Consider the following 24265-nt stretch of genomic DNA (forward strand, 5'->3'; position numbering starts at 1 on the left):
GTAGTGAATATAGTAACAGAGATAAAACAACTGAAATTGAGATCTTTAGAAAAAGGCAGGACCAAACTACATAGGAAAAAATGGAAATTGTGGGAACAGTACATACATGGGAGGAATGAGGTCTAAAAGGCAGCAGGACTTAAATGAGCTAAGTAATAATTGAGTGAGAAAGTTTGGGTAGATAAGTGATGTACAATATTTGCAACTGGGAGTGTGTCTGAGTATGGTTTGTGATGTAAAATGCTTGCAACTAGGATTGTGTCAGTGTGACTTGTTTTCATTTACATAAACGTATAACTGCCTATGTAATAAGTGATGATTTAATAAAGATGTTTCTGGTCTATAAAAAGAAAAAAGTCTTCAATACAGTCCTCCATGCAGACAGCTCAAAGTAAATAGATATGTAACTCAGAGGATTGAAAATTGCTGTCATGTAGGAAATTAAGTTAACAGTAAACAACTGAATCTCTGAACGCACAGGAATTACAAGTGGGATGCCACGAGGTTTAGCTTTTAAGCCCAGTCCTCTCTGGTATTTTTTCTTTCAAATATGCAGGCTAATATATAGTTTACCAAGTTAATCCAATTTTACCCATGACTGCAAACTAGGAAGCACTGTCACTAACCCAAGAGATATCTCTTCTGTTCTGACTGGGTTTGGCGAACAGTCACACCTGGTATGTAAGTAATGGCTCAGCATTTAATGTTAAGATGTGTAGTACTCTAACCTTTAGTATGAAAGAGATCTCACTTAACTACTATATTAAGGATCAAGTACTACAAATGGATCACAATATTAAGCACCTGGGTATCTGTCTGATGACTGCCTCACCTTAGACATCACCAAAGTTCTCCACAAGGCCTGCGAGGCAAGCACTTCAGACACTCAAAGGAGGACATTTTTCCCCTTTACACAACCCTACTTTACCAGTAATAAGGTGAAATGCTTTCTGTAGTCTCTTAAACAAGTACCTTTTCAACCAGAGAAGGCTCAAAAAACTCATTCTCGAGAAGTTTCACATCCCCAGCAAACCTTCATTGACTATTACTCGTCAGTATTTTAACACTTTCTCCTTTGTGATCTGTCTTATACTCTGGACTGTGAATCACTCTTTTTTTTATTTTAAAAGAAAGGATGAGACATTCACATTGAGAGTGGGGTGGTTAACACTCACACAATTTAACATTAAAAATCACCATCACCATATTAAAAGTAATACTGGGTTTAACAGATTCATCAGAAAACTCCCACATCTCTAAAATAAACTTTTCCCATCCATAAAGTCTTGTCCCTCCACATCTGTGAAACATCTTGCTGACTACACAAGTACCTGTAAATTTTAACATGGGATATTAATCTTCTTTAAGAACAACAGATTATAAGCATTTTTGAATTCTTTTCTCCCCTCTGCCTGCTGACCATCAAGATCTTTTCCTCCTGGGAGCTCATTCATTCCCCAGTGGTGGAAAATACCCAGATTCAATGCAGCAAGAGGTGTCCAGGAAGAGATGTCATATACAGACAACAAGGGTGCTAGTACCCTACCCTTGCTGGCATCCGAGTTATGAGGTTTTGTGTGTTTATTATAAATGGTCTAACCATTCGTCTGATTGTGATGTGTGCACCTGTATCACCATAAGGACCTCCTATGACATTCCTGCACATACATATGCTTCCCGACATGCACATGCAAAAGCTATCATCACTACATGGACCATTATGCTTATACAATCCCTACATGCATTTGTCAGCACAACAGTGACATAAAACCTTCCCCCCTAGAATGAACACACACACATCCTCCTAGCCTACAGAGTTATGCAGTCAAGCTGCTAATCAAGCTCATGTCACCCGGGCAACAGTCAGGACCTTTTCCTCTATGCCAAATGCGCAGGCTAGCCCATAACCTTTTTTTTAAGCTAATAAATATCTTCAGTATTACTGGGGCAGTCAATCTCGAAACTTCCCAGTAGATAACACTCAAGCTTTGAAGTACAGTAATAAGCTGTGCACAAATTACCTTTAATGTGTAAACTTCCATTCTAGCATCCAAATTTGTGTAGATAACAGATGTGTTCTATCATGTTATTTCTCAACTTTAACTGTTCACTCAAGCTATTTGTCCTAAATTTTTACTTGCTGACTTAACTGGGTTGTTGTGCTTGTCATGGAACTTGTCTTTTCTTGTTTCCTCAAATGGATGATGTAACCACCTGTAACCAAAGTTGGGGGGGGGGGGGTAGCATTGTGACCCTGAAATGTAGCTTATGTGTTGATGGCTTTTCAAAAACTCCAAAAACTAAACTGAGCAGGCACCACAGAAAATAACCAATAAACAAAAACCACTGGAACTGCACCAGGAGAAGACCAGGGAAACAATGACTTTTTAGCGCAGTAAATATTTAATAGTCTCTATTCGTTGTAAGATGTGTTGCCTTTTCAAAAATGTATTTGCAGCACAGCAAAACACTCACCCAACTGTTACTGATAAAATATTGGACAAGACAGCTCCCATTTTAAAAGTAAATGCAGAAAATTTTGGTTTAAATGTCGACCTAAAATACTAACCTGATGCCAAAATTTCTCCATCTCGACTGAATCGTAATGCATACACAGTGTCTGTATGTCCTTTTAGCTCTCCAACCATCAGGCCATTTGCAATATCCCAGAGCAGAACCCGTCCATCAGTAGCTCCAGAAGCCAAGTATCTCCCATTAGGGGCAAATGCCAATGCATGAACTGGTCCCTAAGGAAACAGCACATCCATTGTAAGGCAAGTGACTATAAAACTACAGTAGAAAAACATTAAGAAACATATTTATTAGTGTGGTAAAATTCACAGACTTATCACATCAAATTACAATCAACTATTCAAATCATTCAGAATCTAAAGCCTTTTCCATTTGCATATATTACCAGCGCAAAGGAATAAGAAACTTTCTGTACTATCAGGTGATCCATTAAGAAGACACTCCTTGTAAATTTTTTTTTTTTTAAATGCATTTTGTGTGTCCAACTTATGAGCAAACACCATGGTCTATTCTGTAACAAATCCAAATGTACAAATAGTAACATAGCTAATACATTTTGCCATTTAGGTTGCTGAAGTTGACTGGTCTTCTTTTCCAGTACACAAGAACAAATATTTAGCTATACATCCTTGTTATTAAAGCCTGACTTCGAATACACTATACAACCCCCCCCCCCCCAAAAAAAAAAACACATTAATGACTGGGTTTATATTACTCAGTGTTTATTACCATACATACAGGGTACGTAAGAAAATAAAACACACTTCTTACATTCTTAGAGGGAATTCAATCAATATTTACCCAAGTGAAATTGCACTTATGTCCCTATCCATCACAAATGCTTAATACAACCACCAAACCTTCGAAAAGGTTATATTTCAATTGTGTCTAAACGTAGCCATCTAGTCAGATAAGTCTACCACGATTTTTACTTTGCAGTCAACTCAAATTCAGATTTAAGTGCCTATAAACTAAGCACTATTAGAGAAAAAAAACCAGCAAGAGACAAAAACATACACATATGAAAAGAAATATAAATTCAATACAGTACTGAGGCGATATATAATCCTTATTCCCAAACAGCAACATTTTTTAAAAGATTTTCTGAAACCATCAAGGGTTAGGGCTGGAATCAGCTACCCAGGTAGGATGTGCCAAAGACAATGCCTCTGAACAACAAAGGACTGCTCACCAGATGAATCCAGGTAGATTCCTGGGACCTCAAACAGCGGCAGTGCACAGGGTACAACACAAGAAGTTCCCTAAAGTAAGGGAGAGATGCAAGTTTTGTAGTAAATAAGGTAGGGAAATTTTCTTCAGCTGGAGCCACGAGGACTTGACAATGGCAGAAACTTGGCCCTTGAGAGTGAGTCAATCAAATATCACACCTAAGTTCTGTACCTTTGACACAAATGACAGTCATTGTTACAGATAACTGGATCAGATGAGCTTTGAAGGGTGGTATGAATGGCCACAGTCACTATTTTAAAGGTACTGAGTTTCACTAGTTCGAAAGACGTGCGTAAATGGGCGTGCCTTAATTGAAGGTTGGGCATCGAGCTGAAAAACTCGGCACTGTAAAAAAATCTACTGCCAATCATTAGCAGACCGGAGTTCCGCTGTGGCAACTCCTAACCGGGAAAAGCAGAAAGAAGAACCACCAAATTAACAATCCAGCTGCAAATGCATTCCATGTCTGAAGCAAGTGCATTTAAAGCAGAAATGTTGATGAATCAAAAGCTACAATTCAGTATCACGTAACAGTGACAGTCTAAACCTCTCATCTGGATTATGTACCCCAAAGGCAGCATATACACCATAAACAATGGAACCAAAATTGAGCCCTGCTGTACTCCCACGTGTCAAATGAAATGGAAGAGAAGGTTATTAATTCTTGGCACAACCCTATGAGTATGACCAAAAAAGGTATAAGGCAAACCATTGCTGTATCACCTCAACCAACAATGATCTCCAAGCAAAAGATCATTAAACACCCTAACAAGGGCAGTCTTCTAGGATATGCCTTCACTGAAAATTAGTCTGAAATGGGTCATAGAGATAATTACTTGGGTAAGAATCCAAATACTAATTGACAACCTTGTCAAGAAACCTACCAACAAACAAAAGGTATGGTATTGGTCTAGAATTATTCAGATCAGCACCATCTAAGCCATTCTGCTCAAGTTCTTGAGTGACCCAGGCCTCCTTTAATAAATATGGAAATGCTCCATTCTTAAGATACAGCTTTGTCATCTGGTAATGGGCCAAGACCAACATAAGACTGACAGGACAGGGGTCCACTCCACATATGGTTCAATGGATCCAGATAACTTGAAAAGAAAATGCATCATAATTGGGAATAATGAACTTGTACTAAGAACAAGACAGGGAGCTCTCGGTTAGATCAATAGAAAATGCTGTAAGTGCACCTTGACCCATAATGTACCTGATGGAAGAAACCTTAGAAGTGATGTAACGAATGGCAAGTTCACATTCCTCACGTGGAAGGACCTCTGGGTGATTAGATGGAACAATTTCCTAAGCCTACTCATTACCCAGAACACCACCACATATGAATTTACCATGCGAGTTCCTGCAGCAAAAATAAAAATTTCCTACTGGTAATGTCAACCTGATGTACACAGAAATGCTCTACTAGCAGAAATCTGTCCTCCAAGTGACTGTGGTTTCACCTGTGCTCTAGCCTTTGTCCTGTCTTTCTTAGCTCACACAGCAGAAGATAGTGTTATGGCTTAGATGTCACCAGACAAAATAACCAATACACAGTTTGGGGGAAGTAAATCACCAGTGGCAGTCACTGTAGACCTCAGCACCCTCATCTACACTTAAATACTGCAAATGCTAATGTAAAACAGAACCTGTGTATCATCAAACTTTTGTCTGGGCCACCACTCATGGCACAGCCTCCACAAAATGAATCAGTCTGTGTCTGGCCCACGTAGCAAGCACCAACAACAAGATGATGATCACAGCAGCAATGTATGCCATGTACATGAATAGGAGAAGTAACCACATCAGCAAAAACTGAATCACTTCATGATACAAAGGAATTCTTTTACGAGAGTTGGTGACTTGTTGGAATTCCAAGCTGTCTGCACACTGAGCAAGAGTTTAATTTCAGCTCTCCCAACATGAAAAAAGAAACTGAGAAATGAAATAAGATCTAGTGATATTTTCAACTAGAGTAAAATTCTTTCCAGATGGAAGCAAAGACGACATTTTTAGAGAATATCAACCAGAAAAGATAGAGAGAGAAAACACTGGCTGGGATGAATCCTGCAGCTGTTCAGTAAAAAGCAGTTCAAGCTTCAGCTTTGGTACAAGAGATGGCTTCCAGTACTTCAGAGGAAAAAATAAATGTGCTCAGTGGCGATTAAAGCAAATGAAACTCTGAAGGAATATATCAACTCAAATAACAAAATGCTAGAAAAAATAAAAACATTTTAACTAGCTATGCAGATAAACTGTTAAAACAGTAAAAATCAGAGGTTGAAGTGAAGGTTGGTGGAGTATGAGACTTCTCAAGAACAGTTTTTTCAAAAAAAGTCACAATTAGAAGACAGAGTACAGAGATAATTAGATATTTTCTGCTGTACCAGAAAAACTGGAAGGAACAAACTGCATTAACTTTATGAAAGTATAAACAACTGGACTGATACTCTACAGCAGGATTTGTTAATTGAAATGTCAAACCAAGTGTAAGCTCCAAAACTGGCCATGAGAAAATAGCCAAGACCTGTACTAGTAAAGATACAATCATACCAGCAGAGAGACAGTTAATCCTGACAAAAGTGTGGAAGAAGGGGAAAGTATTACAAATTGGAGAAAACAGAATGTTTGTGGAAAATGATCATTGATTGTATACCAGGTAGAAGAGAAGCAAATTTATCCCAGCAATACAGGAATGTTGAGAGGCAGGTGTGACACAAGCTGCTGTATCCAGCTGTCTTCAGAATATTTCTTGGAGGTTCAAAAACATTTTTGATGCAGAACAGGCTAGGGACGAAAAAGAAAAAAGTTAATCCAACAAAAAGTGGGTCAGCAAACAGAAGGGGACACTCCTTAATCTTCTGACAGTAAAGCTCAGAAAGACTATGCCAGTGAAACATTTTCAAATGTTCTAAGGGAAAATGCTTGGGACAAGAAAAAAGCACAGAAGTTAACTAAGAATCAGGAGTACCTCTTACCTGAACTAGAGCACTGCTGGCACATAGAGATGAACAGGAAAAAGATCAACATAGAAATTAGTGAATATATGGAGATTTAAAAAAAAATCACATCTGTGAAATATGGCTTTGCAAGAAAAAGTGGAAGAGAAAGGTTGGACTTTCGATAACTCTTACACTTGTGGGTGGACTGTAAAGCATACACCCCACTTAATATCATTAATGTTTAGAAGAACACAAAAGGGAGGTGGTAACTAAATAAAACAATTTTTGATCTTATTAGCATCCGTATAAAACATTTCTTGCTATAAAGTGCATGTTACAGTACAGCAGTTTTCTGTAGTGTACGGTCAGGGGGTACTTGAAATGTGGGGGAGTCTCTTTAGTGACTTGCTGCATGTGTTCAGGTTATTAAAGTAAATAAGAACTTTTTAATTGTAAGAAATGTAGACTTTACAGTACAAGAGAAGAAAAGATGGACAAAGGCTATTTTATTGTTAGTATGCTAAGATCTTGTTCTAGGGTAAGGGTTTAAAAGTGCACTGATTATACTGTATTTAGAATTAAGCTATTTCACCTTGTTTTTAGAAGGGTGAATGTCTAGATTAATGCTTTTGGCTTAAGCTATAAACAAGTAGGTTTGAATACAAAAAAATGATGAAAGCTATAAAAATGCCAAGCTTCTTACATCTGCACAGATATTACCTTTTTTTCCATTAGCAAATGTTCAGTGGGAGAAAAGTCTACTCCTAAAGTAGTTGTACATTCTGTTCTGTTGTAATTTACACATAAAGATTCAATGCTGAATAGTTTTACATGGGGGACTAGCTGTCTGCAGGTGCAAACAATTAATCTTCAGAGTTCAGAAAATTCTTTACCGAGGGAAATGCAAAATTTGAAGGGACAATGCCAAGTAGTTCAGTGAAAAACAAAGTCTGAAATTACAGGAAGTGAATGACAGATAGCAGCCTGAATACTTGAATGCATTTTAGAACAGTGCAGCGTACAATTCAGATTTATTTAAAGATAGTCTGTGCACTTTTTTCTAAGGGCTATGAGTTAATGTTTTCTGAAAGCATACAAGCTATTTTTCACATCTGGGAGTGGACTATAGATAAAAGAAAGAAAACAGGAATCGGTTTAAATGAAACCAGAGGCTGCAGCACATGCTTCAGCATGGACAACCTTAGTTTTAGTTTAGGTAATGCCCATGGAAGCATTTGAGGCAATACTGTTCCTTAACATGAGGGTTAAACTTAATTTTTGAAGATGTGCATAGTTTTGTGCATTTGTTCTAAGTTAATAGGGGTGTTTTCAAAATGTATTTAGTTTTTTTTTTTGTTTTGAGGGTTTTCATGAAAACAAAAGTCTTGAAAATGTGACAGATTCAAATAGATACAAGATGATACAACTGTATAAAACATAAGTCTGCAAAACATTAGTGTGTGCATGTAACACAAAAGTTGGAAATATACATGTCATTTGTAACACGTGGGAACAGAAACTTTTTATCATAATGGCTATGCTGTCCACATTATCTTGGAATGTAAATGCCCTTACAAGTACACACAAAAAGGAAAATGCAGAACCACATCTGGAAAGAAATAAGCATGCGAGTTTGACAAAAAAGGATTTCAGGATAGATATTTAACAGAATGTCAGGGACACAGGAGAAGGGAAGTAACTATACTAATTGCTACAGGGGCTCCAATAGTGATAGAAGAGGAAAAAAGACAATGGCAGAATTGTGGTAATAAGGGGCTATTGGGAAGGAAGGAGGATTACTCTGTTACCCAAGTTATATTCCAACAAAAACCTCTACTATGGAGCTTAAGAAATTTTTTGAAGAAATAATCGGCTTTCAGCAGAGATTACTTGTATATAGGTGGAGACTAGAACTTGCTTTGCAACAGTGAGGAGCTATTAGGGGGGTCTAGAAGGGAAAATAAAACAAAGTGTAGACTTTTGAAGAAATTTATGAAAATATTTGTTATGAAATAAGTGAATTTAGTAGTAGGAACTCAAATTTACATATATTCCTGACAGAACAATAACTGGGATAGACTAGATAAAACTTGCAGGAACATGTGCATTTAACTGAAAACTTTGACACATCCAATAACCATTTCAGATTATGTACCAATAGAAACCAATATAAAACTGCAGGGTAATGAAATAAAAATAAGGCACTGACACTTTCCCACCTACCTGTTTAAAAGAGAGGAATTTAAGGAATGGTAGTGGAACTTATTCAAGATTTATTAGGGATGTCAAACATCTTCAAAACATATAACTAAGTGAGTGAGATAAAATGAGAACAGAGTTTAAGAATAGGGAAGAAATAAGAGCTAGTGAAATGGTTAAGAATTAATCGGAATCACTTAGAGGGTCTGACCAATAATAAAGAATAAGGGGAATATAAAAGAACAAGAGGAAGCACAACTGCAGAGTGCTAAAGAGAAAATAAGGGAGTACCTGAATAATATGCATGAGATTAGAAAGCTTGCTGTTAAGCAACTACTTTTTGACAATAAAAACCACACAAATAGGGAAAGCCTAAGTGAATCACAAACTCAGACACTTTATTAAAACAAAAAACAAGATGAAAATCTCTAGTGCCTCTGCTATAAGCAGCCTTTACAGAGTATGCCTTTTCCTTCCCAAATGTTCCTTATATATATTATACAAGATCACTTCCCAATAATGCAATTAATCAATTAAGCAATAAAACTATTAAAACAATATCACAAAAAAAATTCCAATTACACACACTATTGAGACATTTAAGGAAAAGTGTACTCAAGATTCCTTTTTTCTCAACATTTGTTCCAAAACTGTTGCTTGCAACCCTGAAGGATCCCCATTGTGAAAACTCACGGACATGTGCAGCTTCTTATTCTTTTTGACATCTCTAATATGTTCCTTCAGTCTTGTGGAGAAACTTTTCTTACTTTCTCCTATACAAAATTTTCCACAAGCACACCAAAGTCCGTATATTACTCCTTCACTATCACAGCTAAAAACCCCTTGTTCCCAATTTTCCCCCCCCATCGATATCTGGAAAACGTCTATGAATTGACACCCTGCACATTTACCTCAGGGAAAAGTACCCTTTAAAACCAGTGTCATACCCTTCTGACAAAGGCATACTAAATTTCCCATGGGATCCCAATTTTAAAGGGTACTTTTCCCTGTGGTAAATGTGCAGGACGTCAGTTCATAGAAGTTTTCCAGATATTGATGGGAAAATATCAGGAACAAGGGGTTTTTAGCTGTGATAATGGACTTGGGTGTCCTTGTGGAAAATTTTACATAGGAGAACGTAAGAGAAGCTTCTCCACATAACTGAAGGAACATATTAGAGACATAAAGAAAGAATAAACAAGCTAGTCCTGTAGCTGCACATTTCCATGATTTTCACAATGGGGAGCCATTAGGGTTGCAAGCAACAGTTTTGGAACAAATATATAAAGACCGCATAATTTTAAATATTAAAGACAGCTGAGAAAAAAAGGAATCTATTTTTATTTTAAAATTTAATACACTTTTTCTTAAAGGTCTCAATAGTGTGTGTAATTGGAATTTTTTTTTGTGAAATGGTTTTAATAGCTTTATTGCTTAACTGATTAATAGCATTATTTGGGAGTGATTTTGTATATATAAGGAATATTTCGGGAAGGAAAAAGGCTTGCTCTCTAAAGGCTTGCACAGCTGAGGCACTAGAGATTTTCATCTTGTTTTAATAAAGTGTCAGAGTTTGTGATTCACTTGGCTTTCCCTATTTGTGTGTTTTTTTACTGTTTACTTCTTGGTGGTTTTGCTACTCTGACAATTACAGAGCACAAACACTTTTAACACAATGACTTGGGCAACAAAAAGTTGAAAGGGCTGTTGCTAAACTTAGGAAGCCTATAAGAAAAATAATCAAAGATCCTGTAGAGATATTAGAGACATTTTGGAAATGTTACGAAAATTGGTTTAAAGCATAGAAATGAGGAAAATTAAAGACAACAAATATTTATGGAAAGCTTAATTGTGCCAAGGTTAGAAGTAGGTGAAGCTCAACAACCAACAGTTAAGATAGGAGGAGATGAGAGGAAAAACTGCAATGTATAATCGATCTTCAAGAAAGTCTCCAGAGGTCTGGAAGTTAGGAGAGAAGAAAGTGATAAAGAACTGGAAGACATTAATTAATGGTATTTTAAAAGGAAGTGAAGCACCAACATCTTGGAAGAAAGCTGTGGTGGTCATATTACCTAAAACTAAAAACCATCAGACCCATCTTCATATACACCCATTTCAATTTTAAACCATGATTACAAAGTGTTTATGTGTTTACTAGCTAAAAGAATGTCAAAGGTGTTGCCAAAATTGTAAATGAGGATCAATATGGTTTTGTGGAGGGGAGGCAAACATTTGACAACATTATTACAACAATGATGATCCAAAGGGAAGCAGAATGTAAGAAAATACATCTGCTGTTAGTGGTTCATGATGCAGAAAAAGCATTTAATAGAGTAAGCGTGGATATTTTGAGTAGGCAATGGAAGCATTTGCATTCCATGACACCGTAAGGTTAATTAGCAGATTATATGAACAATCAAAGGCAAGAACTGCAGTAGGAGGTTTCCTATCTGATAAATTGTGCTTAAATAGAGTAACCAGACAGGGGTGTCTTCTTTCCTCTCCATTATTTGCTTTATATTTAGAGCCAACAGAAAAGAAAATACTGGATTCAGAAATGTAAGGATATAATTGTTACAGTACTCAAGAAAAGTTGGCTTTATTGGCAGATGGTATTTTGCACCTAATAAATCCAGAGAAGGACCATCTCAGTGTTGTGGAACATTTTGAGAAAGTTTCGTCTCTCTTCAGAATATAAAAATTAATGAAGATAAAACAAGGGCTACAGACAAATTATGTAGTCACATATGGATTGGTTAAGCAATACCCATATTTATGGGGACATGACAAGATGAAGTATTTAGGAGTGTGGATTAAAAAGTTTTCTGTTATGGCAACTAAGGATATATGTGAAGAGACTGAAAAAAACATAATAAACTGAGAAAGGGAAGCTCTTGTTTATGGATATGATGGGTCTATATTATAAGATCAAACGTTAGGTAGTCAAATACCTAAAAATATCAAAAGCTAAAAACTGAGAACGGCCACTTCCACAAATTTTGTCAGGGAAATAAATTCACTTGGCCGTAATGTGGAATTTGCCCTTTTGTCCAATGCAGAGCAATCTCAGAGTTGGTATTGGGGGGGGGGGGGTCATGTGCCCCCCCCACTTGATTTGGGTGAAGTTTATATATATATATATATATATATATATATATATATATATATATATATATATATATATATGTGTTTATATATATATATATATGCCAAGTGAATTATTTCCCTGTGTGGAAGTGGCCGTTTGCAGTTTTTGACTTTTGATATTTACAGATCGAGCTTTACGTATTTGACTACCTAAAGTTTTGATCTTATAATATAGACCCGATGTAGTAAGATAAGCAGTGAAAATGTTTTTATCCCTTTAGTTTTACATACAGATGAGGCATACTTGTATCAACCAGAGAAGTTGTGGACAATAATTAATAAAGGGATGAAGGAATTTATCTGGGAGGTGAGGGGAAAGGGCAAGAGTTAACTGGGACACACTGATACTTCCAAAAGAACAAGATGGTTTAGGGTTACCTCATTTGAAGGGATATTAGAGCTACACAGTTAAGGCTCATATATACTACGAAAGCAGGAAGTTATAATTCAAAATGGAAACGGATAATGATCAAGCGGGGTGGGGTTTAAGAGTGATTTTGGATGCAGATCCTTAAGGAGAATAATAACCATACTGAATATTATACTCAAAGTAGAAAAAATATTCTAAGTAATAAGCCAATATGAGAATGACAAAAGGCGATTTTGCCAACAGTGATGCCTAAAAAAATACATCAGTATGTAATAACATCACAGGGCTCAATCTTAAATAGCATGAAGCAAAATTTAGCCACACCCTTCTACGTAACTAAGAACCTTTCACAGAAAGGAGGGAGTTACAGACCCATGAGTCTAACCAGCCTCATATGCAAAGCCACAGAAAGACTTATCATGGAATTAATCAATCAGGATATTGGGAACCTCCAAACACTAGAACAGTCTCAGTTTGAATACACATCAAGGGCAGGTCACGTTTACTCAATCTGGTGGATTTTTTTTAAAAGGTCTGTGATAAACTGAGGGGCTGCCAGTCAGCTAGATAGAATTTTGTAAATAATTCTATGCCATTGTAAATATTAATATGATCCACAGGTTTGTTTCACAAATATAAGAAAACTGTGTTATTTGCTGAGCTTCAGAAATGTAACCACAGTGCACCCTGCCGGAAGAAAGCCGATTAAGTAAATAATTTTATGACTGTGTGTGATCTCAAGCTAGGAGACAGGATGTCTGCAGCTGGAAATTCTTTATATTGTCTTAAGACAGAGATAATTACTAGGTTTCACATGTAAAGTATCTTTTATTGCTGTGACTTCCTGGCAGCTACAGATCACAAAAAAATTTTAAATATTGAGTGCTGTTAGCCTGGGAGCTAAATCAGAAGTGACAAGAATGGTGTAATCTGAAATGACTCTGCAGTAATGTGTATTATCAATTTAAGGACCAACTCAGAAAGAAAGTAGTGCATTTTGTATTTTGTTCTGAAGCTGACAACTCACCAGCACTTGCTTTGCTCTATAAACAAGATTTAGGTACTGTGATTTCTCTTAGAGCTGGACAAAAAATAGTAAGATTAGTCTAGCTGTTTTCTGTATTTGTGTGCGACTGTCCTACAATGTTGTCAAAGTATTTCCTGTGATTTCTGAACTCTCTAGTGTTACTGTGTTGAATGAGTATTGTCTTGTGATTTTATTATTAAATATTTGTAAATCTTTTAACTGTGGTTGTTTTGTACAGAGATAATTTAAGCTCCTACAGTACTTGCATGTATTTGGTGATACTGTACAAGCCACTCCAATAGCCTTGCTGTTCATCACACTTACCATGTGGATAATAACATTGCACAGTAAAATAAGACACCCTTTGGTAAGGGTGTAAGAGTAGCTGGTGGCACTGATTACTTCCTTATAGCCTGGGCAGAAGGGGGCATAGCTAGTGAACCTGTGCCAGCCTTCCCCAGGAATGTCTGTGCATTTGTATATAAATCAAATCTCAAAGTGTGTGTGTGTGTGTGTGTGTGTGTGTGTGTGTGTGTGTGTGTGTGTGTGTGTCAGCTACTTGAGCAGGAACACGAAGCACTGGTTGGACAGAGAGGGTACTGGAGGTTTTGGCTTGACTACTCGGCTGAGATCTGAACCCTACAACTGTGCTAGTGGGGAGTCTTAATGGGGATTTGGAGAGACAGGGAGAAACCAGCCCCAGACTGACTGTGATCTCTGTGTGCTCTTAAGGGAAATTGTACTTTACTGTGTGTGTACTTGTTATCCTCCCAATGTGGGCACCCCTCACTGGTGCTAGTGGTGGGGATTGAAGTTCCTTGATTACTGGGCCAGAGCACGGGTGTCACAAGGTCAACAAAGCAACGGGATGAAGGCAAAATGGTACACACCACATACCTCGCCTCAACCTGGTCAAAGCTTTTGACAATTTCCCACTTAGGCATAGTAGAAAAGTTTAAACTAGGAATAAGCCCGTCACCTGCTAGAATGCTAACTGGCTTTCAATTAGGGCACAGGTGATCAAAACAGAAGTTACTTCCACAAAGAGATTAGTCACCAGTACAGTCCCCATGGTTCTGTGCTGGGACCTCTCCTGTCTGACATCTATTTTTTTTTCTTTGAAATAATAGCCAAAGGGCTCTGGCTAAATTTGCAGATTAATGCAAGCTAGGAGCAATTACTGAATCCCCAAATAACTTCGCCATCCTACCAGAAGGTTTGTCTCAAATAACTGGTATCAAAATCGTCTGAAACCAAATGACAAACAACGCATTACTGTATTCTTTTCAGACGTTATCTATCCCCGGGAACTATCACATTGACAACACACCCCTAAGAGTTTACCCAGTTCAGGATTTGCAAACTTATGTTGTCAGTGACCTAAATTATGACCAAAATGGTCTACTATTGTAAGAAAGTCCTTTTATACTGCACATCTTATAAACAAAGGAATTGTGTCTAGATCTATGGATGTCATTGTTTTAGCCCTCAATAGGCTGGTCATTGAATATAATGCCTCCTTTGGCATGTATTTGTCCACACACATGCAACAACTGCAGTGCCCACAAAGATACCTTACTAAGAGGATACAAGGCCTAAACAACATGTCCTACATAGACTAACTCAATGCCCTGCCACTATACTCTGTATCCTACAGACTGTTAAAAGGTGACCTGTGTCTGGCATCTGAGGCAACCTCCGACCTATTACTGATGGACTTAATGCACATCATTAAGTCAAATGGCATCAGAAATTCTCAGTTTAGGGATCGAACCCTCTTCTGCAACATTAACAGAACAGTTTGGAGGGACAGGTATATTTCACAGAGGATACCGCTGATATGGAACAGACTCCCATCCAAATTAAACAAAGCTCATCTCTATCCACTTTCAAGCTAAACTTAGATGTATGGATGGAAAATAGAAAACTTACCCCAAGACTGCCCTCTGTACTATTAACGGACAGATGCAGCTGTTATATGCTTTATCCCATGAACGAGTTCACTCAAATTATTCATGCTATGATCACAGTTACACTCACTGGGGTAATATGCAATCATTGACCATGGGTAAAGGCCAATCTATAACTAAACGGGATGAGTTATTTTGCACTCTAAAAGAGAAAAGTACAGTTTTATACCTACCATAAATGTAGATGTTCGAGGATCCACATTGCTGCAGTCCTAACTATTGGGTAGTCCGCTGTCCAGTCGGCCCGAATACCAAAGTATATGGCTGACGTCGGTCAGGGCGCATTAGACTGACGTCAGTACGTCAGGGTACTAATGCGCATGACCGACGTCATATCCTCAGTCTTTTCTTGCCCCAGATGTCAGAAGACCCTAAAAAGACAAGGCCCAATATACCTGCACCAACAATATGTACAATATATACAAAATTATCAGCATATAACCTCACCTACACAACCACCCCTAAACACAGAGGGGAAGGAGGGAGGGTAAATTGGACTGCAGCAATGTGGATCCTCGAACATCTACATTTATGGTAGGTACAAAACTGTACTATGTTCTTCATTCCACATTGCTGCAGTCCTAACTATTGGGTAGAATCCCAAAGCAGAGGTAAGGGAGGCTGGCAAATCATAAAGAAGCAGGAGCTGACAACATGCCTTGCAAAATAGCTGTGGCAAAACCAGCCCTAGACTTAGAGTAGAGAGGAAGGTGATAATGCTTAGAGAAAGTATGCACTGAACTCCAAGTAGCTGCCTCCAAAATATCCTTAGTTGCCACCCCTTAGAAATGCTGTTGAAGTGGCAGTAGCCCTAGTGGAATGAGGCCTAATCCCAGCTGGAATCTCCTTGCCATGATGGGAATAACAAAATGCAATGCAAAACCCAATCCACCTAGAAATAGTTTGTTTTGACACAGGCTTGCCCTGCGAACTCAAAGCAAAAGAAACAAACAACTGCTGAGACTGCCTAAAATCCTTAGTCCTGCTTAAATAATAACGCAATTGCCTGTGTACATCTAAAGTGTGCAAAATCTTTTCCCCTTTATTTTGGGGGTCTGCATAAAAAGTAGGCAAATGAATAGTTTGGTTTAAAGCCACACTAGAAACCACTTTAGGCATAAAGGAAGGATTAGTGCGTAATGATACCCTATCCTTATGGAAAATCAAAAGGGCTCTACTGCCATAAGGGCCTGCAACTCAGACACCCTTCTTGCAGAAGTAATAGCCAACAGAAAAGCAGTCTTCCATGACAAGTATTTCAATTCAGCAGTAGCCGCAGGCTCAAAAGGTTGTAGAGTAAGTTTTTCCAACACAAAATTGAGATCCCAAGCAGGAGTAGGAGCTCTACGTGGGGGTCTTATATTCTTTGCCCCTCTAAGAAACTGCTTGAACAAAGGATGCGAAAACAATGGTGGGTCACAATCATAGTGAGCTGAAATTGCTGCAGCACGAATCTTAATGGAAGAGTAGGACAAACCTTTGTCCAATAACTCTAAGATATTGAAGAGCCACACTCAAATTAGGCTCAGAAATCTCCAAATTCTTTGCTGTACTCCAAAATAAAAATCTCTTCCATTTTTCTGCGTACACTTTCCTTGTACTAGGTCTTCTAGCTTCCATAATCACATTTAAAACTTGTTGAGGAAGTTGAGACCTGCTGTGTTTCAACACAGAATATGCCAGGCTGTTAGATGAAGAGAGTGAAGCTTGACATTGAGCAGATGACCGTCCTTCTGAGATAACAGATGTGGAATCAAAGGTAAAGGCCATGGAGGCTTCCTTACCAGACTCCTTAGTAGTGGGTACCAGTGTTGCCGAGGCCAATCTGGAGCTATTAAAATCATCCTTGGCTTGTCTTGTCTGACCTTTAAGAGCACCTTTGGAAGAAGAGGCAGAGGTGGAAAGGCATACACATGAAGATTTTTCCCAACTGAAAGAAAGAGCATCCACTTTCCAAGCCGTGTGATGAAACCCCTTTGTGCAAAACTTTGGCAGCTGGTGGTTTAGTGGAGAAGCGAACAGATCTATGTCTGGAGTTCCCCATGACACTGTCAATGTCTGAAATACATGAAGATCCAGTTTCCACTCGTGGGGATCCATGATTTGTCTGCTTAACACATCTGCTAAGGAGTCCTGTGCTCCCGGCAGAAACCTTGCCTGAAGAGTTAGTTGCAAGCTGAGCGCAGTCTCCCATAAAATCATTGCTTGCCTGCATAGAGGATAAGAATGTGTTCCCCCTTGTTTGTTGATGTACCACATGACAGTTGTGTTGTCTGTTAGAATCAACACCTGCCCTGGAAGAAGTAACTCCTTGAAAGCCATTAATGCAAACTGGACTGCTAACATCTCCTTCATGTTGATATGTAGATGCTGTAGTCTGGCAGGCCACTTGTCTTGTATCCACTTTCCATTTAGATGAGCTCCCCAAGCAATGTCTGAGGCATCTGTCGTTAAAATCTGACTCGCCTCTGGCGGGTCACAGAGAGTCCCTTGTTTAGGTGACATTCCTGAGCCCACCACAAAAATTCTTTTGAAGGCAAGGTATTATTTGAATGACAGTGTCCAAATCCTGGCAGTGCTGTGTCCATACATTTTGAGATACCATTGCAGCTTCCTCATATGCAGTTTGGCATTGGGAAGCACCAGAATACAAGATGCCATGAACCCTAATGCTTGAAGGACTGTCCTTGCAGTCAGCACGGACTGATGAGATAGTTGATGGAAGTAAAGTGATAGACTCTTTTGTTTGTCCGGGGTTAAAAGGCCATCTGGGCTGCTGTATTCAGTCTCACACCCAGAAAGCACATGTCTTGAGAGGGTACTAGACTGGACTTTATTTCGTTCACAGAATACCCTAGGCATCTTAGCACTGCTATAACATATTCCAGATGCTGTAGAAGGTCTTCCTTTTCTTGAGCCAGAATCAGGCAGTCGTCCAAGTAAGGATAGATTTGAATTCCTTTTAGCCTGAAGTAAGCTATCACTGGAGCCAGAACCTTTGTGAATACTCTGGGCAGTAGATAAGCCAAAGGGCAATGCAGAGAACTGATAATGAGAATTTCCAGCTCGAAACGCAGATACTTCCTGCAACTTAGTCTTATAGGCACATGAAGGTAAGCTTCCTTGAGATCTAAAGTTACCATCCAGTGATCTTTGCCCAGCAGAGGTAAAAGCTGTTGTAACATCAACATCTTGAACTTGGGAATGTCCAGATAAGTGTTGAGGATAGATAAATCCAAAATTGGTCTCCACGTGTTCCCCTTCTTTGGTACTAGGAACAGGCGAGAATAAAATCCTAGGCCCCTTTCTGATACAGGGACTGGCTGAATGGCCCCTATTTGGAGTAACAGAGAAATTTGCTCGTGAGCCTCTTTCCTTTGTGGAGGAGGAACGTCTGGCATGCCTTTTTACGGGCGCAATGTATGGAAATAAAACCTGTAACCGTGGTGAATGATATCCAACACCCATCTGTCTTGAGTAATTAAATCCCAATTTTCTTTGAAAAGAGACACTCTTCCTCCCAAAGGAGCTGCCAGACGAGAATCTACTGGCAGCTGAAAAGGCAGGTCATTGGGTCTGTTTACGAAAGGACTGACCCCTGCCCTCACCAGAAGTCTGAGCAGGTGAACTCCCTGTTCTAGGCCTAAAAGAACCTTGAGCTCTGCCCCTACCACGTCTAGACCTACCCCTAGACTGGGAATCATAAGCAGGATATGTCCATCCCTTAGTAGGCCAATTTCTACTAAACTTTGGTGGTTGCACCTGCAAAAAATCTTTGACAGTTTGCATAGACTTAGCTTTGTCCTCCATTTTCTTTAAAACTGCTTCCACAGGCGAACCAAACACCACATCAGACTGTAAAGGAGCATCCAAAATCCTTGTCTTAACATGCTCAGCTAAATTCTGATCCCTCAACCAGGCATGCCTGCGAAGAACAGAACTAGTGGCAGCCACCCTCGAGGAGGCCTGTACAGCATCAAAACCACATTGCAAAGAATGCTTACCCACTTGTTCAGACACATGAACTAAATCCAGCAACTCTTTACACTCAATACCTTCCGCCAAAGCATCCACCTTAGATTTCAATTGTGAAAGGAGATAATTTTGATATTTTAGCATGTGAAACTGACAATTCAACGCCCTCATGGCTAAAGTGGAAGAAGTATACACTTTCTTTCCCCATCTATCCAAAGCCCTTGCCTCTTTATCAGTGGGAACAGGGTTTTTAACAACAGAGGCCTTAACACCTTTAGGTCCCTGAGAAACAGTTTCGGGTCTGCCCTAGGACTCTTAAAAAGATACTTATGAGCTTCAGGCACCCTATAGTACCTATCAGGTTTAGCAGGAGCAGGAGGCAAAGAATCAGGGTTCAGGGAAGCCTCTGCAAAAACATCTTCCACCACATTCAACACAGGAGGTATAGCTAAGGGCCTATGCTGGGGTAAAAACAAGAATTCCCTAAGCCTTTTCCTGGAATCAGAGTAATCTTGGCCTTCCCATTTAAAGTGCTCCCTCATGGAATGCAGAGTCTCTGAAAATGAGAAATCCTCAGGAGGAGAAGCTGTAGGAGTGGAATCATCCACATCAGAATCAGAATAAGGAGGATACTCCTGCAAGTCTTCCGCAGAAGACTCAGAAGCCTCTGAACACTGTTCAAAACTCTCAAACTCAGGTTCCACCCTAGGTCTCTTATCAGGAGGGCATAGAACCTCTAATCAGAGTAATCAAATCTTCTGCCATTTTAAGCATATGTTTCTTAGGCACAGAACCTGAAGTGCTAGGAGAAGCCCCACTGAAGCTAAACTTGGCCTACCTCTCAAAGAAGTTTTGGAAACAGAAGGAGAGGCTCTAACTACCTTGGGAAGAGAGGGAAGAACAGTTACCTGAGAAGCCCCTCAGCCTGGCCTACCTCCTGAGAAGGCACATCCTGCAACAGTAAAGTCTCTGCCTGAGACTCCAAAGAAACTCCTGGCAAAACCTCTGGCTCCACTGAGCCTTCTAAAGAACCGGCGTCCGGGACTGCGGTTCATCAACCCTAGGCTTCGCTGTTTTGTCCTTGCGCTTTTTGGCGAAGCGGCCGTCGGAGGATCCGCCGCCATTTTATAATTACAACGCTTCCCAAACACTAACCTGGCACAGTCTAACCTTCTCTTAATAGTGCGTTTGTTAAATCTAGCACAAGAGCGGCATCCAACAACGTCGTGCTCAGGCCCTAAACAAGGTATACACAAGGTATGGTAATCCCTATGAGGTATCTGTTTCCCACAAGAAATACAGTTATTCACTTTTCTGACATCCGGTTAAATACTGAGGCAAGAAAAACCAAAATGTTCCCCAACGGGGTACTTAGCCAACTTTGATTCGGTCTGAAACTCCGACTTCAGAAAATTTCAGAACGCCAACCTGCACTCGCAAAACTGCTTCTGCATCGGACCATGCGGCAAAAAAGACTGAGGATATGACGTCGGTCATGCGCATTAGTACCCTGACGTACTGACGTCAGTCTAATGCGCCCTGACCGACGTCAGCCATATACTTTGGTATTCGGGCCGACTGGACAGCGGACTACCCAATAGTTAGGACTGCAGCAATGTGGAATGAAGAACATCTGGCTAGGCATAAAATGGCCTGCAAAGGCAACTAGCCTAGTACTTACCTATGAACCTATGCTTGCAAGTAGGGGTACAGAAAACAGACAAGAGTGGGCTAGAATTTACTGGAGAAAACTGGCAAAGGAGCCAAAGTACTGGAAGCAAATAACTAGGGAGTGAAATGTAATACAGTGGGAGGGAAAGCTAGCAGAGTGAGATGAAGCCAAGACGACATTTGGACTATAGGGTAGAGACTGCCTTCCCTACCAGGGATTGATGTCAGAGTATAGGCAAAGAGAAAGGGATAGGGGAATCAAGTACTACTCAGGTAGAGTTTTTAGTTTAATATAAAACAATCTGCTGTTAAAAGAGACATACTTAGTATGGCATATAAAACATTGAAAAGATAACTATAAAAATAATAGGAGGTTAGAAAAAACAGGAAATCGGCTGTAAAAGCAATTTACAAAAAGAACAGTAGAAGGACATATGTACGGCTCCAAGTATGCAACAAAATCCAGAAGGTAAATGTTTGTACTGGTACTTCATACCCCAAACAGACTTAAAAGAATTTTTTCCTTAGGTAGATAACAAATATTGAAGGTGTGATGGGTAAGAAAGATGCAACTGGGGACATATGTTTTAGGAGTGTAGTGAGTTGGCAGATTTTAAAAATTACCTGTATCAATAAAAATGAAGACAAAAATGCAGGGCAGTGAAAATATAAATGAGGCACTGGCACGTTCCACCTACCTGTTTAAAAAGGAATGGGTAGTGTAACTTATACAAGATTTATTAGGGACAATAAACATCTTCAAGGTGCAGTGGTTAGTGTTGTCACCTCACAGCGAGAGGCTCTCCGGTTCAATTCTCAGCTGGGATACCTTCTGTATCTGCATGTCTTCCCTGTGGTCTTATGGGTTTCCTTAGGTGCTTCGTTTTCCTTCCACATTCAAAAGATATACAGTAGGTGGATTGGACACTAAATTGGCTGTAGGTGCGAGTTTTGTGTGAGAGTGAGTGGTAAGGATGAACTACAGCAGCAGAGCTAGCCACCCGGCAGTGTAAACCCTGGTTCGAGATGATTGTCACTACTGATGTGACACCCCGACCTTATGTGCAAAAATGGGAAAATGGGGTTGAGGATGGATGGATGGCCAGAAACATCCTCAGAAGTTATAGCTAGTGAGTAGGATAAAATAAAAATAAGAGTTTAAGAACAGGGAAGAAATAAAAGAGAAAGTGATATGAATATGGTTAATTAATGGAAATCACTTAGAGGGGATGACCAAGGTTAAAGTATTACAGAATACAGGGAATCTAACAGAAGAGGAAGCACAACTGCAGAGTGCTAAAGAGAATATCTGGATAAGCATGAGATTAGAAAGACTGCTGTTAAGCAGCTTTTTGACAATTCCAAAACAAGAAAACACTTTTAACACGACTTAGCTATCAGAAAGTTGAGAGTTGTTGCCAAACTTAGCCTGTAACAGATGAATCCAGCTTCACATGGATGGGAAGTCTGATCCTTAGGAAGAGCAGTTTCTGGGACACATCTCTCTCTCCAGCATATTCTGTTAAGCCACAGACAAAATTCAAGTCCCTATTTTTTGACTTATGCTACAGAATCAGAATTGCCTAGACATAGTAAGCCTTGCTGAGTCTAATTATGGTGGCTGCCAAAAAAGAAATTACTAGAAAATGGAAATAAAGTCTGGACCATCTTTACTAGAACTAGTGAATATAGTAACAGAGATAAAACTGGAATTAGGATCTTTAGAAAAAGGAAGGCGCAAACTACATAGAAAAAATGGGAATTGTGGGAACAGTATATGCAGAGCAGGAACAAGGTTTAAGAGGCAGGATTTGAATGAGCTACATAATGCTTAATGACTGGATGGTTTACAAGTGATGTATAATGTTTACAACTACAGCTGTTTCAATGCTGTCTGTGATGTAAACTGTTTGCAACAAAAGTGATATAATTCTGCATGTTATTCATTTACATACATGTAAAATTGCCTTTATCATGTGTGTAACTTTAATAAAGATGTTTGGAAAAAAATTCAAGTCCCTAGACCCTGCATTTCTGGTATTCTTTGACTTATGAACATGTAGGAGATTCTTAAGTGTGGGGTTTGCGGATGCCTTAAAAGCCAGGCCTAGATCAGCCCTTAGCAATCTATAAAAGACTGAGTAGAGGGAAAGGGCTTTAAGGCGCTCTGCATAAGGCAGGTTTGTAAAACCACAGGTCTCTCCTGAAAAGATGGCACTAGCCTACAGAAATACTGGTTGAACAAATAGTTTTATCTAAGGAAATGGTGCTTTTGACACACGATCTAAACTGCCTGGACACAGTAAGGCCTTTTTAAGTTTAATTCTGTTCTGCCAAAAAGAACAATTACTAGAAAATGGAAATCAAAGCCTAAGACAACTATATTTGAATTACAGAATATTACAAAAGTGATAAAAGACCTGGAAAAGGGATCTTTAGAAAAGTTAAGGAGAACATTACAAAGAAATAAATGGAAATTATGGGAACAATACATGCAGAATAATGTTCAGGCGGACTGTGGCTTAAGGGATGGCAGGAATTCAGCACTTTATGTAATGCTGGACTGATGACAGTTTCAAGTAAATAAAAATATGCGACGTATAATGTATGTAACTGGAATAATGTTAATATTTTCTATGAATGTATGTTTGCCAATGACTTAAGTGATCATTTAATGAAGGCATTAAAAAAGGGGTCTCATTCAGAATATCAACTTTTCAGAAAATCGAACTTCATAGTGCCCACACCATATGATCAAATTTCCAAAAGTCGAAGCTTTTGTATGAAGATTGTGGTACAGTGGGGATCAGGGAATCTACCCTTTTCCCAGCTGTAGTGCTGTCTCAAAGTTGGTATATATAATATGCAGGGGGTGTGGTGGCAGAGGTGGGCTTGCACCCTGCAAAAACATTGAGTTTTGTTGTTGCGTGTCATTTGACTTTTCAGAAAGTTGATCATATGATCTCAACCATATGAAGTTCAGCTTCCAGAAAAGTCAATGTTCTGACATAGATCCAATAAAAAGACCCCTCCAAATGTTAAAAAGGAACTTGAAATAAAAAGTTAATGACTCTTGTTCACTCAAATATACAGAAGTCACACAACCACAGCAGAGGCAAGGAAGTCAGTAAACTCCTGTCTCTCCCTATCTAACTCATCTGTTATTAAAATTACTTTCAGCACTGTATATTTTCCTTTGTCT

The 24265-nt window shown here is 39.1% G+C and overlaps 1 protein-coding gene across 1 annotated transcript in view; it reads right to left on the reverse strand.

Moving 5' to 3' along the window:
* TAF5 (TATA-box binding protein associated factor 5) overlaps positions 1–24265 on the reverse strand; it is a gene marked incomplete in the record, with an annotated part of 1092036 nt that overhangs the window by 133466 nt on the left and 934305 nt on the right. The window contains 1 exon segment of the mRNA XM_044056561.1: positions 2570–2747. Within this exon segment, the coding sequence (XP_043912496.1) occupies positions 2570–2747 (178 nt within the window).

The sequence above is a fragment of the Protopterus annectens genome, chromosome 14.part0, assembly GCF_019279795.1.
Source record: "Protopterus annectens isolate FY-2018-M chromosome 14.part0, PAN1.0, whole genome shotgun sequence".
Lineage (NCBI taxonomy): Eukaryota > Metazoa > Chordata > Ceratodontiformes > Protopteridae > Protopterus > Protopterus annectens.